General features: G+C 39.4%; 1 protein-coding gene across 3 annotated transcripts in view; it reads left to right on the top strand.

Annotated features, from left to right (window-relative positions):
- The window catches only part of dmxl1 (Dmx like 1), a 63,973-nt gene that overhangs the window by 21,948 nt on the left and 26,903 nt on the right, over window positions 1–15,122 (top strand). For all 3 annotated transcript variants that reach the window (XM_085367414.1, XM_085367413.1, XM_085367415.1), the window contains exons 20-31: window positions 1,404–1,659; window positions 4,757–4,890; window positions 5,729–5,915; window positions 6,007–6,117; window positions 6,368–6,537; window positions 7,235–7,332; window positions 7,483–7,648; window positions 8,736–8,864; window positions 8,990–9,128; window positions 12,673–13,421; window positions 13,731–13,829; window positions 14,158–14,325. In XM_085367414.1, coding sequence (XP_085223540.1) covers window positions 1,404–1,659; window positions 4,757–4,890; window positions 5,729–5,915; window positions 6,007–6,117; window positions 6,368–6,537; window positions 7,235–7,332; window positions 7,483–7,648; window positions 8,736–8,864; window positions 8,990–9,128; window positions 12,673–13,421; window positions 13,731–13,829; window positions 14,158–14,325 — 2,406 coding nt within the window. The remainder of the gene's footprint in view (window positions 1–1,403; window positions 1,660–4,756; window positions 4,891–5,728; window positions 5,916–6,006; window positions 6,118–6,367; window positions 6,538–7,234; window positions 7,333–7,482; window positions 7,649–8,735; window positions 8,865–8,989; window positions 9,129–12,672; window positions 13,422–13,730; window positions 13,830–14,157; window positions 14,326–15,122) is intronic.

Below are 15,122 nucleotides of genomic sequence, written 5' to 3'. Positions count from 1 at the left end.
CATTGTCTAAATACTTGGACCTGCGTGTGTATGTGTCTGATCTATTTGTGTATTGTCAGATGTTTTTGCTTGTGTGCTCTATCTTTTTTCCTTTGTCCCCTGTGTTCTTTCTTCCAGCTTCCTTTCCTGTGTGTCTCTGCTTTCAATATCCTGCTCCCCGTCTCTCATTTCCTGTTTTCTTTCGGTCTTCAAGATTACATTCTGTCTATTTCTCTCTCTATCCTCTTTACTCTTGATACTCTCTCCCCCCCCCCCCATTCATATTAGTATTTATTTATTCCTTCCTCTCCCCCCCCCCCCCCCCCTCCCATGACACTGTTTTCCAACTAAAAATAATGTAGTAAACTTGTATATGTTCTTTAGTCCATCTTTGTGTTTGAAGTTAGATTGATTTTATTTTTCTTTAATAAAATAACATTAGGACAATATAATCTTGCCAAATTTACTTTAGTTGATGCTATAGGTTCGTTGTACTTCTACCATTAACTCTGCTCTTATAAAATTATGTCATTAATTTCAGTTGAGAATTGATTAGTGTATCTTTCTCACTGTCTCTGTTGCTACCTGGGACCTAAAGGATTACACAGTCCACACTGCACCAGTTCAACATAGTCAGTCACTATAAACTAAACCACAACAGAGTAAACTACCCACTCACTGTCCAGTGTAAACCTTAAATTGTTTTTAATTGTTTATTGTCTTTTCATTTGTAAAAACTCAAAAAGATTTTAGTGTGTGGAATATCCAGATAACTTGTCGTGTACAGATCAAATTTCTCATCCAATATCTCTATTACATCAGAGCCATTGAGTAAGTTACTTAATCAATGGCTCTGTGTGGCATCAGCTAAAAGGACCAGTGAACTGCAGGATATGAAACCTGAGCTCATTTTGTATTAAACTTCCGGTCAAATCTAATTACTCAGTAATTGAAGGACCTTGAATGCCATTTCAGATCCCTCTTTAACCCCTGCGTGGGTACACAGGATGCATTTGTCGATGATGTGTTTGACTAAATTGGATTGAAGTATTAAGTAGCTGGCTTCCAGTTACCTGCGTGTTGCTTCAGCTAATGGAGCTTCCAGTGTAGTTTCTTGAGATTTCCTGACAGAACTAAGTGCTGAGTAAACTGTATAATCAGTACATGCCAAAGTCTGCTATTTGGTATCGCTACAATATGTTTGAAGCACCAAAGAAGCATTATTTATGGGCTGTTTAATATTTTATTAAAAAAAAACTTTTAATAATAGTTGTCTGATTTCCACAATAGCTTAAGCAGTAGTAAGGTGGACCGATACAATTAAAAGCCATGAAAATTTCCAAAAACTGCTTTTGTTGTGGTTGCTGAACAAAATCTGAAATGTATTCTGATTTATTATGTTGATATTGTTCATCTGTCTTCAGGTTCACCGTGCCAAAGCTATCCTCTCCCATCTCGTGAAATGCATTGCTGGAGAAATCATAACACTTCAAGACAGTTCCACCAGTCCCGAAAAACGTGTGCGGTCTCGAACCATCAGTGTTGGGGGCAGCACAGCCACGGATCAGAAGATGTTCAGCAAAGCAGAGAACTCGTCCGCTGACTACACAGAGATAAGCTCCATCCCTCCACTGCCTCTTTACGCCCTTCTAGGAGCTGATGACGACACACCAAAACCTGGTGGGTATATACAGCATGTGATTTGAGAATAGTGGTCCCTCACTATAACGCGGGTCACTTTTCGCGGCCTCGCTGTTTCTCGGATTTTTTCTGTGCAATTTTGCATGCTTTTTTTTTTTCTTTCTTTTTTTCTTTTTTTTTTAACAGCGTGTTGTGTTCTCCGTCCTGATTGGCTGTAGACCATTGTCATTCAGTCTCCTCCGTGCAGTGTCTCCTGTACAGTCACATTTACATAAATCTTTGATCGCTAGCAGTGTGACTCTGAAGTGCTGTACTGTTTGTACGTTTTCTCCCCAACAAACACAACAATATCAACAAAACATTTTGTACTGTCAAAGGCATGTGCGGTAGCCTGAAAACAGGGTTTGATCTTTGGTTTCATTCTATAATACTGGACTTAGTTTTCTACAAAGGTTTGAACTTTGAGGGTGTTTAAACAAGAGAGAAAAGTGTGAAAATGTTCATGCCTGTCTGAGAAAAGTGTATGAAGTGTGCCAGGCAGCAGGAAAAGAGAAGGTTATGGATGTAATGAAGGACGAGATGTAGAAGGCTGTGTGATAGAAGACGATGCAAGGGACCGGGAGCAACTGAAAGCAGAAGAACAAGAAGACTTGGTGAACAAGAACACTCTGCACCATGGGTACAAAAGCATAAGCCTTGGCTTTTTTGTTTTTCTACTTTTTGCTGCTGTTTTTGCCTTTTTGTTTTCCTTTGTTGACCTGGCACTCTGCAGGTGAAAGCATTTCACGACTAAGACTGAAGCCTTATTCACACAAGTCTAATATTATTATTTGAGACTTGTTGTATAAAGCTCGTTGAGTGCTCAAGTGGAATAGCAAAGTGCTATAAAAGAACCAGTCCATTTACCGTTTATCTTGGGACCTCTATGTAATGATTGCAGAAGTCAACTGTGACCTGATTCAAAGTAAATGTTCCACAGCTAATAACATAACATACTTCATCAAACAAAGATGTTCTGTGATAGTATAAGTCCACTAATAATCAGGATGTCACTGATTTCTTTGATATTTTCTATAAACAGCATTATGGATGCTCTGTTGGCAGTTGAATGAAAATAAATGAAAGGTAAAAGGCGAGCTTGAATCCATCAGAATAACAAAAGTCAGAAGCATGACTTGCTTGGCAGCATTTTGTAAAGAACTTGTTGCCTTTTTTTTTAACATGCTCGGCAGTTATGTGGCAGCTTATTAATATTAATATTAATGCTGTCAATAGATTAAAAAAATTAACTAATTAATCTCACAATTTTCTCTAATTAATCGTGATTAATTGCAATTACTTGATCAATAGCCTGGCTAGCTGGCTTTTTCAACTTTATATTTAAGCTTGTAACAGACATTTATGCAATATAATGAAGTAAACGGAGAATAAACACAAAGAATGTGTGCTTAAATTCAAAGAGAATTTGAATAGTTTTAGCACAGGTTCTTTTTAAAACTTTTTAAAAACCTACATACTAATAGGTAAGTATACACTAATATATAATATATATATGTTAGTTCTTTCAAACAATTACAATTTTTAATCGGACTCATCACAGGGTTACTGTAGATTAATTTTGATTAATCACAATTAAATATCATTCATTTTTAATCTACGTTAATCACATTTCATTTTGCATGAGCAAACAGACTCAGAAAAAAAAGGGAAAATATATGCATTTAACATGTTTATTGAACATCTTGAACATTCATGTTAACAAAAAACTCTGTAAACACTCTCTCTCTGTCACGCTTGGGGAGGCACTTAAAGTCCTTGAAACGAGGAACCAAAGCTATGTAAAGCAGCGGTCCCCAACCCTTTTTTGCGCCACAGACTGGTATATGCCCGACAATATTTTCACGGACCGGCCTTTAAGGTGTCGCGGATAAATACAACAAAATAAAACTAGTACCGGTACGGGAAAAAAAGAAGTTTTATCCACAACACACGTGAAAAGACCCAGGAAAACCGAGATAACGATAAAAAAATAACGCTAAAAACCCTGAAAACCATACATTTCACACCCGAGCCTCAACTCTCGCGGCCCGGTACCAAACGACTCACGGAACGGTACCGTGAGGTAGACTTACTGAGTCCCCGATGCTCCGTGAGTGGTTTGTCGGAAGCTGGATGACGTGTTAGCCAAAGTCCTAGCAGCATCCCCGACTAACATATGCTTCGCATCAATGTCATATTTTAAGCTGCAAGTGCTTCGGTGAAAAGAAAATTCCTTCTTGCACAATGTGATTGGTTCAGCTGGCCGTTACTCCCAGATCAACTGCCCATTTGCGCATGTGTGAAGGTAACTACTTGGACAAACTGCCCGAAATGCGTGGACAGAAATATTTCAGGGATTTTGAGTCATTCTGCACTCCAGATGCATTAATAGCGTTAAATTTTTTTTATCGCATTAATCATGATGACAGCTTTAATAACGTGTTAAGTTTGACAGCACTAATTAATATTAATATTAGGTCCCCAGGGGTATCGAGAGACGTCAGTAAATCTGAGTGAAACACAGACTTTTCATGCCACGTGAATATGCAGCATAAAACGTAGATGTTGGGGGGTATTTTTAAAGGTCATACATAAAGTCCCTTGTTAACACCAATCCCATGTGAATAGGGCTTATTCCTCTGGAGGCAATAACAGCCCTAAAGCTAGACCAGTGGTGACAGTTTGATAGTGCTGAATTGAAAATGAATGTTTATGACTTTTTGAGAGTATGCCTGCATATTTGTCAGAAATCAAAAATGTTCTGCAGATATGCATTAAAGCAGGTACACAAACAAGAACAAAGAAATGGTATTTATATTGTAAAACCAGTTACTATTATTAACCACCTCGCCTTAAGGTGAAGAAACTGAGAATAACAACTACACTTCTTTCAGATTTTCCCTCATTATCTGTCTGGGGATACATGGTGAAAAGAATGAAAGCAAATGCATGTATACAGTTTTGGGTTGTTGTTTTTTTTTTTAAAGCTCTCTGATATTTTAATCTGCCATCTTCCCAGCAGGAGGATACTTTTCTTCAGGCCTCTTGTGAAATACTTGTCTCATGTTATTTAACTCTGTCCTACACTTCCTTACAGATAAAGTGGGCAGTGTGAGTGGAGATAGTGGGCATGGTTCCAGCCACACCGATGCTTATGATGAGCTCTTTCACACACCCAACGTGATGGATCTGGACCCCCTGGACAGTGATCAAGAGAAAACAGGAAATAAGGTGAGCTCTTTCTGTATTCCATTGTATAGATTACAGAAAGCATTAATCCAAACTGGGACTCTCTCCCTACCATTCAGTGCATGCAAATGACATGACTGTTAATTTTCTAAGAAAACTGATTTTCTGTGCTGTTGTGAAAACTTTGTGACACTGGGTTCATTTAGACATGCAGACTCAGATGTTTTATGCAGAAGGATTTACTGCTGCAAGATCAATAATCGACATATTATCACCCAGTCCTGAAAGCACTTGTTTTTTGGCAAGCGGTATTCATATTAATTCTAGAAATTTGCTTTAGTACGATATAAAAATAACACATTTTTAACCTGTTTATGCTGGCCCATTTATATGCATCTTTGGTGCACACATCCTTGGACCAGGGACACTGCAGTGAGAATAAGACTCTTTCTGAAAGGTCCATCAGCTCATTCCTGCCTGCTGTGTCACATCTGGCTAAAGCTCCTTTTTACGGCAGGAAATGTCCCAGTGCTCCTAACAGGCCGTCTGTTCTTGGTAGCCAAGACATGCATCTCAAGGTTTATTTTAAATTTACTCCTGCCTGAAAAAGCAGGCCAGTCGAATCTTCATGATGGGCCTTATTAATGCATTAAAAATCTACATTATTAACTAATCTCTAGATTTTTGAAAAAAAGGTTACTGCATTTGAAAAAGCTTATATAGTCAGTTTACACATAGAATATCATGCTTATGTTGTGAAATTGAATCCAGTGATGCTGTATTCTGCTTTGTAACATTATTGACCGATTCTGTATTGTCTTTTGTAAATTGGAAATATCAAACAGTGAATTTAACAGGTTGGCACCTTTTCTGTCTCCAGGTTATAGACCTGTCCCAGTACAGTCCTACATACTTCGGTCCAGAACACGCCCAGGTTCTGTCCAGCCATCTCCTCCACTCCAGTTTGCCAGGATTAACTCGTATGGAGCAGATGTCTCTCATGGCACTGGCTGACACCATTGCTTCTACAAGCATAGACCTCAATGACAGCCAGGGCAAGAGCAAAGGTACTGCAAGGAAATGATAACATAAATACAGACTTTTCAGATGGGTAAAAATTTAGTAAATAAGCTCTGTTATCATTCTTTTTACCTCCAGGGGGAGAGACATTGGATGAGTGCGGTCTGAAGTTCTTGCTAGCTGTCAGACTTCACACTTTCCTCTCTACTTCGCTGCCTCCAGCCCACAGAGCACAACTACTGCGGCAAGGTACAGTGGTGTTGTTTCAAACTCTTTTATGTCAAATGTCCTTCAAAAATGATGCGAGGTCTTGATTTTGAGTCTTTTGTGAACTTCTGCTTTGCTGCTTGTAGTTTTATAGCCCTGTTATCACTGTAATTCCTGAATGGGCAGAAACAAAAGTTATTGACATTTTTGTTTTTTACTGCGTTCTGTCACAGTAATGTCATCGCCCCTTGTAAAAATAGAGATTTATAATTTCCTTTTCCTCTCTTTGCAGGCTTGTCAACATGTCACTATGCCTGGGGTTTCCACTCTGAAGCTGAGGAAGAACTCCTGAACATGCTACCTGCAATGCAAAAGGGAGAGCCAACCTGGCCTGAGCTGCGCTCAATGGGTGTTGGCTGGTGGCTTCGCAGCACTAACAAGTTACGCAGATGCATTGAAAAGGTGAGGCGAACAAGTTAGCTGTCGGATCCCAAATGCTAATCCCTGAGCCAGTGCCACTTTTGTAAATTGACTTATTTGAAGTAGAAATTTTCAGACTATAGTTGGTTATAAATCTGCGTATTAAAGAGTTTGCTTTTTTTAAAATATCTTACTAAAGATTTAATGATCAAATAGTTCATGATCTGGTAATTTATGGGATCTACATGGTAATACATATTAGAAACTAGTTTGAAGATCATAAACACAAAATGGGAAACTATTTTTTGGTAATATCTTAATGGCTATTCCCATGAAAAAAAGAACAACGTACAGTGAACGATGTAACATCGGTTTTCGATTGTATTTTGCGGAGTGAACATTAACCAATAAATTGATTCAATTAATTTTTTTTATCTAGATTGCCTTTTCTTTTTTTTTTCTTCAAAAAAAAGCATCCGTATAATTTAAGCGTGCACACTTAACAGCTCTGAAGGATGTCAAATAGTATGTTAGGCCTGTTTGCTTCCTCATGGGTGTTCAGTTTATAAGTGAAATACTCGCAGGTATATGGGAGTACAGTTGTGCTGAGGCTGCTCTAAACTGCAGCATACTGAGTTACTCCCTAAAATGACCCATAAATTTGCAACTTGTTCTGTGGATAATGCTGTGTGGTGTGCGGTGGGAGAGACTGAATGTACTTTTCCTTCTATTTTGTCAGGTTGCCAAGGCTTCTTTTCAGAGAAATAATGATCCTCTGGATGCAGCTATATTTTACCTTGCACTGAAAAAGAAGGCAGTGGTTTGGGGACTGTACAGGTAAATGAAACTGGCGTGATTTTTGCATATGAAATACACATACAGTTATCACATTTGTTACTAGATTTAACCAAGGCTAGCTATGTTAGAACGCTGAAGACCAGTGAATTTAATATTTCTGCTTTCAATCCCTAATCTCATTCTCCCCAGGTCTCAGAAGAATGCTAAAATGACAGAGTTTTTCCACAACAACTTCAGCGAAGACCGGTGGAGAAAAGCAGCACTGAAAAATGCCTTTTCTCTGCTGGGAAAGCAGCGGTTCCAGCATTCTGCAGCCTTCTTCCTTCTAGCCGGCTCCCTTAAGGATGCTGTGGAGGCAAGTGGAAAACAGACATAAAACAGTGTTTCCAAGAACCATCTTTTTTCCCTTCAACACCTCCGACGCATCTCAGCTCGCTAAACCTCAGTTAGAAACCTTACTGCAGTATGAGTTAAGTCAAGTGCTCCTCCTTTTCATTTGCAAACTGCCTGTAACTTAGTAAGCGTTGGGGGTTTTTTGTGTTTTTTTTTTTTTTTTTTTTCCTCAACAGTTCATAGTCAAGGACAATGTTTAATGATCTATTCAAAAGCAGAGAAACCACATTGCTCAAAAACAGAGCACACCAGCAGTATTTCTGTGGTGTTCTTTGTATTATTAAAACACCTCAATACATTTCCACTGTGGTGTCTTTGTCAAAAGCTTTTAGCACAATTCTCTGAAGCATTTTTGATGTTGGCAATTGACTCTTGGGTGTTGCTGTCGCTACTTCTTTTTGGGTGAATTATCAGTTGCATGTTATCTCATTCATAAACCAGCATCTCTGACCCCCTTTTTAGACTCTACTTAATGCCTCTTACATTATATTTGGAGAGTGCTGGTTAGTTAATGTGAAAACATGTGTTTGTTGTGAATAGTGGTTTGAAAGCTTGGCGTCAATCAGTGCGAGCCACAGAAATGTCCAGAAAGCTGCTCCTGGTCATGTCGATTGTTTAACCTTTAATTTGTCAAGGTTATTTCTGTTTAGTGAGTCCCTGAAGCAGTGGGTCACATTATTTCATCTGCATGAGTAACTGAAAGCCCTTTAAGCATTTTATGGAAATAAGCACCACTCAGGCAAAGGGCTATCATTGACTTTGCTCAAGTCTGTCTGACTGGGAGGTAGTCTCATTGATATGCACCTCACACCTTCCCAGTTGGGAGCAACCACAACAACTTGAACTAGTCACTCAGTTTTTGCTGTGAGCACAGGCTTTTGTTGTTTGCATTTTTGGCCCTTTCCTTTCCATTTTGACAGGTAAACAACAGTTTCAGATGATCAACACATACCAAGTCATATGTATTATTTATCTGCTCTACCTCACTCAGTCTTGCCAGTAACAGAATCCACTGCTAAAAAATACCTGGCTTCTTTGTCGTCCTCTAGGTGTGTATAGAGAAAATGCAGGACCTCCAGCTAGCGTTGGTGATCTCAAGGTTGTATGAGTTTGAGTTTGAGACGGCATCCACCTACAAAAAGATCCTCCAGAGACATGTTTTAGGACAAGACAAACAGGTGTGCAGACACCAAAAGTTGTTTTTTCAGTTTTAAGTGTATAATTTGAGCAAAATACCAAATGTTTGAATCCATAACATGAAAAAACGCAAGATGAGCCGTTGTAATTAGTTCATGAATTTCAGATTCCGGCACACCAAGACCCATTTCTGCGGAGCATGGCTTACTGGGTCCTGGAGGACTACAGCAAAGCCTTGGATACTCTACTTGAACAAAAAGCTAACATTGCCAGATCTGGGTCTGCTGAGAACCGATATGACACTGGTAGGTCTGCTGTGCTCTTTATGTTCTTTAACTAGAAAAATTCCATAAAAAAATATATTTGTAACAATAGATCTGTTACACTTGGTTTCACTGTCTGATTCACATTACTACAATCTTTTTCTTTTTTTAAGCTAATTAAGAAATCAAGAAAATAGGGCATAGTGAAAATTTAGGTTCATACACATACCATCATTTCTGACCACATTTGTTTTAATAGCTGTCTACAGTGAACTTTAGCTTTTCTAAATGGAGTTTCTCAGATAAATTTAAGTATAATATAGGAATCCAATCCAGTTTTCTGATTTTTATCTTACCACTCCTTTAAAATATAGAACAGTTGTTTCAAGGGCCATTTTATTTATGAATGGAAAAATGTAATTCAGCCAGAATCTGCCTGTCAAAAGATTCCTTTGTAAATTTCTGTTTGATATAGCCTTTGTTGTCAGAATATCAAAGGGCTGTCCAATATAGGTTGTCAGATAATAACACGAGGTAGACTGAAAGTGCTGCAGATTGTAATACACACTAAGGTTAAGTCCTCATTCACAACCTTGCAACTATTTTTGGTTCGTTAAGTGAGCTGAAATTGCACAAGGAACCTTCTGACCACAGAGCTCAATTTATTAAAAGAAATTATAACCAGCATGAATTATGAATGGATGAAGAAATGAACTTAAAGTGAACCTCACTTTGACTTAAGGGCCCAACCAGTCCCACATTAAAATGCTGTGACATGTGGTTGGTAAATGATGCTTCTCAGAGCATGCTTAGTATGGTTCTAGCAAAGGTAACACAGCTTATAAAAACTGCAAAACAGTTCTTTAACTCTGTAGACATTTCTGCTGCCAGGTACTCTGACATTTTTATACCTCAATGAAAATGAGTGAACATGATGCTTCACCTCTAATTTAACTGTCAGTTTTTGAGCTTCCATCTACATCAAATCAAAATTTATTTATATAGCACATATTAAAACAACAATGTTGACCATAGTGCTTCACAGTCAGTAAAAGCACGAGACAATTAAAACAAACAATAAAACAGGACAACAAACAATAGGTAACAACACAACAAGCTAGAACAGCCAACTAGTTAGAATCAAAAGCCAAAGTAAAAAGTTTTAAGACGTGATTTAAAAGACTGGATAGACTCGGCAGTACGAATATGAACAGGGAGGTTATTCCAGAGTTTAGGTGCCACGGTTGCAAAGGCCTGGTCACCTCTCGACTTCAGTCGAGACCTAGGTTGTGCTAGGACCATGTGATTGGACGATCTTAAGTGCTCTGCTGGGATTGTATAAGTCGAGTAGTTCAGAAAGATAGCTGGGCGCTAAATTATTCAGAATTTTAAAAGTGAACAAAAGAATTTTAAAATCTATGCGATATTTAAAAGGGAGCCAATGTAATTTGGCTAAAATTGGAGTTATGCGTTCATAGATTCTCGTACCTGTTAAAAGACACACAGCTGCATTTTGAATTAACTGAAGCTGGTAAAGAGAAGAGTGTTGGAGGCCCAAGTAAAGGGAGTTACAGTAGTCCAATCTGGATATGATAAATGCGTGGGCAAGCTTTTCAAGGTCCTTTAAAGGAAGGAACGGCTTTGCTTTAGATATCTGACGCAATTGGGAAAAGCTGTTTTTTACCACAGTGGAGACCTGTTTCTCAAGTTTAAAAGAGCCATCCAGAAACACTCCAAGGTTTCTTACAGTGAGCGAGAGATGGCTAGCGAGAGGGCCTAGGGAATCAGCTAACTGGTCTAGCAGAGTGCGACTACCAAAGACTATGATTTCGGTCTTATTCTCGTTCAATGTAAGAAAATTATGCGATACCCATATTTTAACTTCATGCAAACAGTTGAACAGAGGTTGCAAAGAAGCAGACACATCGGATTTCAAAGGTGAATAAATCTGGATATCATCAGCATAACAGTGAAAGGAGATGTTGTATTTTCTAAAAATTAATCCCAACGGCAACATGCACAAAGAGAAAAGAGCAGGACCGAGCACGGACCCTTGAGGCACACCACAATAAATAGGGGCAGAAGCCGAGGAGTGTTGCCCCATAGCAACAGAGAACGACCTCTCTGAGAGGTAGGATTTAAACCAAGATAAAACCGTACCTTTGAGACCAACAACATGTTCCAATCTTGATAGAAGAATGTTGTGGTTAACAGTGTCAAAAGCAGCAGTCAAGTCTAGTAAAACTAAAACCACGGAATAGCCAGAGTCAACGGTTAAAAGAAGATCATTAAAAACTCTAAGTAAGGCTGTCTCTGTGCTGTGGCGAGGTTTAAAACCAGACTGAAACTTTTCATTAATACCATTTGCATCTAAAAAGGTCTGAAGTTGTTTTAGAACTACCTTTTCCAATATTTTGGAAATAAAACGGAGTTTGGAGATCGGCCTGTAGTTAGTGAGACCATTAGGGTCAAGATTTTTCTTTTTCATAATAGGTTGCACAACAGCATGCTTAAAGACAGACGGTACACAACCTGATGACAATGATGCATTCAGCAGAGATAAGATACAAGGACCAATAACATGTAAAGCTTCCTTAAAGAAACGAGAAGGAAGAATATCATGCGGGGAACCAGAGATTTTGAGATGATCAATTATATCTTTTAAAGCAGAATAAGACACTGGCTCAAACTGTTGAAAGACAGTCAAGCATTCAGAGGCTGGAACTGGGTCTAAAACTGATGATGAATGAGATGGATGAGAAGCCCTTAGAGCTGAGATTTTTTCAGAGAAATACTTTAAGAATGTATCACAAAGAGCAGGGGAGGCATCCCTATAAGTGGTAGTGCGAGGGTTTATCACAGAGTTAAAAGTATTAAAAAAGGCTCGGGGGTTGTGGCTATTAGTCATAATAATGCTAGACAAAAAGGCAGGTTTGGCAGCTTCAACAGACTTTTGATACTTAGATAAACAATTATGGAGGATGTCCAGAGAGACATGGAGTTTGTCTTTCCTCCATTTTCTTTCAGCACGACGACATTCACGCCTAAGGGCGCGAGTAGTATCATTTAGCCAGGGTTGTGAGGATTTGGCACGTTTAATCCTCAGAGGTGCCACAGAGTTAAGAATGTCAGCGCATGTAGTATAAAAGAGGTTAGCAAGCTCATCCGCTGATAAAACCCCATTACAGTTAGCATCAGAGAGGGGAGAGTCAAGGAAAGCATCCGTGACGTGAGCGATTGACTGGGAGTTAATAGTGCGCGTTTGCCACACAGGACCATCACTGTTCAAATTCACATCGCTACAGTATTAAATAAAACTGGGAAGTGATCAGAAATCCTTGCCGTGAACACTGGTGCCATCTTGTATTTGCATTCGAGTGACAAGATAAGGTAGTTTTGTCAGTCATTAGTTCTCTCATAAGTGCATACCTGAAGTTGTCTGAAGCTTTGACAGTGATTCAGTTAGGTCAGGTATAGTTGTATTTTGTTTTCCTCTAATATCACAGCTTGTCTTTGCAGGTATTGTTGCTAGGACTCGCCAAAGAAATAGATGAAACCGTTTTGTCTAACTTTCTGTCTGTGGCAGGTACCTCTTCTGTGTCGGCTTGTAACCCTGAGGTTTTCAACTTTTACACTTACCTGCGTACTCACCCACTCCTCCTTCGCCGGCATTTTGGCTCATCAAACAAGGCAAAAGTTGGTCTGACTGCTGAGGTTCGCAGCGCTGACTCCATCAGCCTGGATGAGAGAAGACTGTTTTTCACAGCTGCATATGCACATTTGCATGCAGGGTGCCCTATGCTTGCACTCGAAGTCCTCTCCAAGATGCCCAAAGTCCGCAAGCATTCTAGACCCCAGGATGATACAGGCAACACTGCTGAGCTCAGTGTTGGGAGTAGGAACGGACAAGCATCGGACCCGGATTGGTGTCAGTCAGCTCTGAATGGCTATGAGTCAGATGGCAACAGCTTATCAAACAGCCGGTCGGATTCAGTGTTAAGTTTCGATTGGAGCCAGCCGTCAGTGGTAGTTCCAGATGAGCCCCTAGAGCTGAAATGGGATAGCGACAAAGATGATGAAGAAAATGAGGATGAAGAAGAAACTAAAAATGGCAAGAGTGGCAGTGGTAGTGTGTTCCACGAACCAGTATCTCTGGTTGAGGAGAGCGAGGACAGCAATGATTACATTGAACCGTCTGATGATATCCTGGTGACTCAACTGAAATTTGCAGCGTGCTTGAAGATTATGACCAATGAGCTCCGGACACTGTCAACAGGGTACGAACTGGATGGAGGAAAGCTACGTTACCAGCTCTGCCTGTGGTTAGAAAGAGAGGTACTGACATACACATATTTAAACAGCTTTGCAAACTTTGAGGTCAAATTTCATTTTTCTTTTTTTTTTTTTTTAATGTATTTATTCATTCATTTGTGTTATATAACAAGTCTTTCTGCAGACTTGAAGCCACGCAATAAAACTTTTGTATTTTACATAATGCCCACACATCTCCTTCTTGCCTTTATGATTATTGAGCATCTTGTCTGTGTGCATATAAATGTTACATTTCATGGATGAGGAGCGCCTTGTTGATTAATTGATTTTTAAGATCGGATTCTGTTTTGTTTTTGTTTCTTTTCCCCTCAGGTGGGGGCTCTCCAGCATTGCTGCAGCTATAAGCGTTGCCTGCCAGAACTGTCAGTCCAGGGTGATGTCCCTGTTTCTGGGTTAGTGGAGGAGGAGCAGGTGGGTGTTGATAGCTGGCTGCTTGCTATATTAAAATTAAAACAGCAACGATATCTAATGACGTACTTTGAAGAAATATTATCTCTGTTTGTCAGACATGCATACCCAATTATATATACTTACCCTTGCACAATGCACCTACTGTGTGTTTACAAATTACTTTAGAAAACCCACTACTTTTTTTTTTTCTCTATTGTTGATAGACCACGTTAATATATACCATTTCAAAGCATGCTGCTTTTTGTTTGTGCCCTACCCAGGTGGGTGGATTTACAGAAAGGCTGAATGACTGTCTATAAAACTAATGAAGTCTGAATGTTTTTGCCAGCCTGGGAGCCCCCGTGGTGACAGCCACAGGAGCAGGAGACACTGGCTGCAGAGTAACCAGCCCTTACTGAGGATGTTTCTGAGTTACTGCAGCTTGCACGGCTCACACGGAGGAGGTCTGGCCTCTGTACGCATGGAGCTCATACTGCTGCTTCAAGAATCTCACCAGGTAATTAAAATGGCAACTTTTCTTTCAGTTGGGGCTGTTTTGTCAGTGAATGAATGAACAATAGTAATATTGTTTTTTTGGGGGGGGGGATTTGATATGAAATGTTTAGTTGATTACAACATAATTATAATTCAGGTGATTCAGAGGAAGATTTTCTCATGCTTTTCTCTTTGATTTTGCGTTTATCAGCGTGTTTAGAATTAAACATGAAACAGTTTTTTGCTCATTGATTACTAGTGTTGGTCTTCATGGATTTAAAAGTGACAAAAGTGATAGCTTTAAAGTTTTCTAACACTGCCATGTTTCTTAGTTTGTAGTTTTGGTTTGGTTTTTCAAAGGGGCTTCTTGCAGTAATTTATAGTCTTATTAATTGAGTCTTAAGCAACAAGTCAAGAATAATTAATTATGACTGCTCTCTTTATGGCCACTCTGTTGTCTTACAATACTTGAATACTGCGTCATATTTAAAGCAGGTCTTTTTCACTACAGACAGTGAAGTATTCTGGGCAGTATAATCCGCCCAGAGTTTCCACTTAATTTAACTGAAGCATATTCTCTTTGAAGGGAATGATACTGGGCAGATGAGTCAAAGAGTACGCATGATAGACGGAACATGAAGCCATCTGAATAGCTTGTGTTAGCACACACCACCACGCGCATGCACACACCTCGTTGTTGTGCCCAGGCAACTGTCTGCACACTGCCAGCAATAGGCCGACAGGCTGTACTGATTCCTGGAGCTCCTAAGGGAGGGTCGTGCCTCAGGCTGGCGATTAGAGAGTAAAATTTTAGGAGGT

The sequence above is a fragment of the Diplotaxodon limnothrissa genome, linkage group LG12, assembly GCF_057381915.1.
Source record: "Diplotaxodon limnothrissa isolate DT_005_m linkage group LG12, D_limnothrissa_male_GT1.1, whole genome shotgun sequence".
NCBI classification, from domain to species: domain Eukaryota; kingdom Metazoa; phylum Chordata; class Actinopteri; order Cichliformes; family Cichlidae; genus Diplotaxodon; species Diplotaxodon limnothrissa.
The sequence above is the reverse complement of the archived record's forward strand: the minus strand, read 5'-3'. Positions and strand labels throughout refer to the sequence as shown.